This window comes from Chrysochloris asiatica, unplaced genomic scaffold, assembly GCF_000296735.1.
Source record: "Chrysochloris asiatica unplaced genomic scaffold, ChrAsi1.0 scaffold00552, whole genome shotgun sequence".
Taxonomy (NCBI): domain Eukaryota; kingdom Metazoa; phylum Chordata; class Mammalia; order Afrosoricida; family Chrysochloridae; genus Chrysochloris; species Chrysochloris asiatica.
The window spans coordinates 74650-78507 of NW_006409070.1; the positions used below are offsets into that span (position 1 = coordinate 74650).

Sequence of the window (3858 nt, forward strand, 5' to 3'; positions counted from 1 at the left end):
TTATTCTCCCACAGTGCAAAAATATCTTATGACTTACAGAAATCACTGCCATCTTGAAGTGTGCATGTTGAAAGAGAGGAGGCGGGTGCCATAAATCTTTATTCTTTGGGTACAGAATTTAGCATCAGAGTGTTAATTGCTTACAATATTTAAATAAGGATAGAGAGTCAGAGGGAATTTTCAGATCCAACCTTTAATGTGTGGCAGTGGTCATAGGCTTGCTAGTAATTTCTGAGATTTGTTACATTCCTCATCAATTTCGCTGCGTCTAATCAATGAGGTTATTGTTCTAAGGGGAATGCATGAAAAATGGCAGTCATTTTCGACATGACTAAAATTTTCATGTGCAACATGCTGCTGGCTGTGGGACAATCACGCTTTTTGTTTTTCCAAGCACGATTCTGCTCAACCGTTAACTCTGCGCTTTTGCTTTATTTTCAGCATCTGGCGAGGCCCCAATGTGAACTGCACAGACAGTTCGGGCTACACTGCTTTACACCACGCAGCCTTAAATGGACATAAGTAAGTGTCACTTATTTGGACTGGTATCCTTGTGTATTTAGTTACATAGGATGCTGCTTATTACGTCTGAGTGTACCAGTCTTAGGTTGCCATGAGTCCCCTGGGCTTAGATGAACTTGGGAGTTGTAACTTTATTGCTCTCAAAAGACAGTTCTGACATGGTAGCTCAGTAGGGCTCTTGCTGAGGATGATTGTGTGTAAAATCCATGACAGAAAATGTTCTAATGTAGTGATAGCTGCATGTTAGTCTTGTGCAGCTTTGGGGAGAAAATGGGATAAAATCCCCCTCCCATTCTTTTGGTGTGTCTCTCTATGTTCATCTAACATGCAAGTGCTTGTGGAATGAAATATTAGCAGATCTCTGATATTATAAGCTGTGAGCACTAAAATTAGTCATTTGACATTCTTTGAAATGTAGTTCAAATGCTTTTTCTTTGTCATCCTCAATTCTAAAACTTAAAACCAATTTTAACATTTTCTTTTATTTGTTCTTGTTGAGAATGTACATAGCAAACCAAAAACCAGTTCATCAGTTTCTGTGACGCTGGTTACATTCCCTGACTTGTGCAATTAGTCCCACCTCCTTTTCTGAGTTGTCTCTTCTCCATTAGCATACATTCCCTGTCCCCTAAGGCTCCTATCTAATTTTTTGAGTTGCTGTTGTCAGTTTGATCCCATAGATAGATCTTACTTACATAAGCCCTGGTGGTACAGTGGTTAAATGCTCAGTTACGTACTGAAATATTTGTGCTTCGAACCCACCAACCTCTCCTCGAGAAAAAGATGTGGCGGCCTACTTTTGTAAACATTTACAACCTTGAAAACTTTGGGGGCAATTTGATTCCATCCTATAGTGTCACTATAAGGAGCTCTCTGGTAGCATAGTGTTTACGAATTGGGCTGTGAGCCTCAAGGTCTGCAGTTCGAAACTACGAGCTATTATGCGGGAGAAAGATGAGGATTTCCGCTCCTGTAAAGATTTACAGTATTGGAAACCCTGTACAGGGTCTCTGTGAGTCAGAACCGACTCCACGGCACATAACAACCACCACCACCATAGCGTCACTATAAATTGGAATTATTTTGAATGCAGTGGGTTTTGTTGTTGTTGTTGTTAAAGATATATCTTAAAACAGCTTATTGGTCTCAAGGTAGACATTTTTTACTAGTGAAGCTAAACTTGTTTGGTTTTAAGAAGATTTCAGGGGATATTTTTGGTGTAAGGTCTAAAACATTTAAGCTATGAAAGAAACTGTGTTTCAAGAATGTGAAAATACACAATATGGGAATGAAAGAATGTGTAACCATAACTTTGTCTTATCTCTCTTGTTTAAACTGGTAACCTAATAGTTTTAGTAGAGTCAAGGGTTGGGGAGGTGGTCTTCTGAATGACTCAAGTGGTCTGTCTTTGCCAATCAAACACACACACACACACACACACACACAAACAAACAAAAAAACCCTCCAGTTCTGGATGTCCCCTTCCCTCTCAAAATAAGTGTTTGTGCTTTGCTTGAATGATCCAAATTAGTCTTCCCATTTGACTTCATTTTTCTGGCTGTGATAATAATGCCCTGAACATGCTTGTCATCTGTCACTCTCCCATATCACCTGCCTTTTATTCTATGAAGTGAGACACAAGGGATTTACTCTTTCTTGATTTTGATTAAGCTTTATGATTTTAAGTTCTTATTGTAAAACATTTATTGTTTTTGTTGTCATTATTACTATGATGACATTTTCCCCCTTAAAATGTTTTGCATAAATTTAACAAAATCATTCTGTTGGGAAATCATCCAAATTGCATAATATATTATCAATTTAAATGTCTCATTATTTGAACTCTTAGTATTGGAATTCCCAGATTACTTTTTTTCATCTTTCCAACAAGTCCCTAATCTTCATTGCATCATTTTATAACCTCCAATGTGGAATTTTTTTTCTTTTTCTTTTTCAACTTCATTGTTGGTTTTCCATTGAAGAGTGAGTTTGAACTACCAATCCTTTGGTTGCAGCCAAGTGCTTAACTGTTTGTGCTACCAGGATTCCTTTGTTACTGTTAAGTGCTGTCGAATTGATTCCAACCCATAGCGACCTTGTATAGGGAGGGTTTCCAAGGAGCAGCTGGTGAGCTTGAACCACCAACCTCCTTGTTGTTGTTGTTGTTAAGTGCCATCACATTGATATTGACCATAGCAACCCTGTATAGGGTTTCCGAGGAGCAGCTGGTGAGCTTGAACCTCCGACCTGGCAGTTCAGATGACTTTGCAGTCTGGCTCATTAACCCACAGTGCCACACCAACCTTCTTAGGCACTGGGAAAATGTGTGACCTTGAGCAGTTTACTTCGCCTCTGTAGGCCTGAGTTCATTATATTAAATTAATTGTTCTTTCCAATTATAATAGTTTATGATATACTGTTTAGGTATTATTTGTAGTTCAGCTATGTCTTGTGTTGTTACTATTCTGAAATTTTACTTTTTTTTTTTTCATTTTATATATTGAAATCATTCATGGTCTTTAAAATAAGAAATCATCTCCCTGTGGCTGGTGATAGAGGTTAGTCTGTGCAAGTGACTTGGTGGCCACTTCAAATATTAGAGGGGCGGTGGTTTTGAAACTTAAGTATTCTAGTTCCAATTTATTTATTTTTTTTATTTCAGTATTGTACATTATTTCACTTTGGTGGTTATACATATAACAGTTTACTAAACTCTTGCTTTTTTTGTAATGAGTTTTTTTTTTTTTTGCTGTTCATTGGGAATGGTAATTTTAATATTGACTTAAAAAATATATTTAAAGGAGAAAAAAAGTCATAGAATGTGTATCAGAACCAGAAAAGGATGATTTTTTTCTTTCTTTCTTTGACTTTGCTAGTCTCAGTTGTTAGTTGTCACTGTGTTGCTTCTGAGTAGAACTGTGCTTAGGGTTTTCAAAGCCATTTGGAAGCTGATCTTCAGGCTTACTTTTTTTAGTGTTTTATTGGGAATTATATGGTAGCGTAGTGGTTACGAATCGGGCTGCGAACCTTAAAGTCAGCGGTTCGAAACTACCAGCCGCTCCGCGGAAGAAAGATGAGGCTTTCTACTCCCGTAAAGATTTACAGCCTCAGAAACCCTGAACAGGGTCGCTATGGGTCGGAACCGACTCGATGGCACTTAACAACAACAACATATGATAGTTTACATGGCAGAACATTAGTTTTACATTCATTCTATTGTACATCATATCACTGCCATGGTTACAATCCCCTCCATGCATCATCAACCAACCAAAGGGTATACCCTGCAAGTCTGACCCCTACACTATCCCCCCTCCCAGTCTTCAGCACACAGTC

General features: G+C 38.2%; 1 protein-coding gene across 1 annotated transcript in view; it reads left to right on the plus strand.

The window, feature by feature from the left end:
• Positions 1–327: 327 nt before the first annotated feature.
• LOC102842734 (ankyrin repeat and sterile alpha motif domain-containing protein 1B-like) overlaps positions 328–3858 on the plus strand; it is a 214680-nt gene continuing 211149 nt past the window's right edge. The window contains exons 1-2 of the mRNA XM_006877665.1: positions 328–383; positions 442–522. Coding sequence (XP_006877727.1) covers positions 328–383; positions 442–522 — 137 coding nt within the window. The remainder of the gene's footprint in view (positions 384–441; positions 523–3858) is intronic.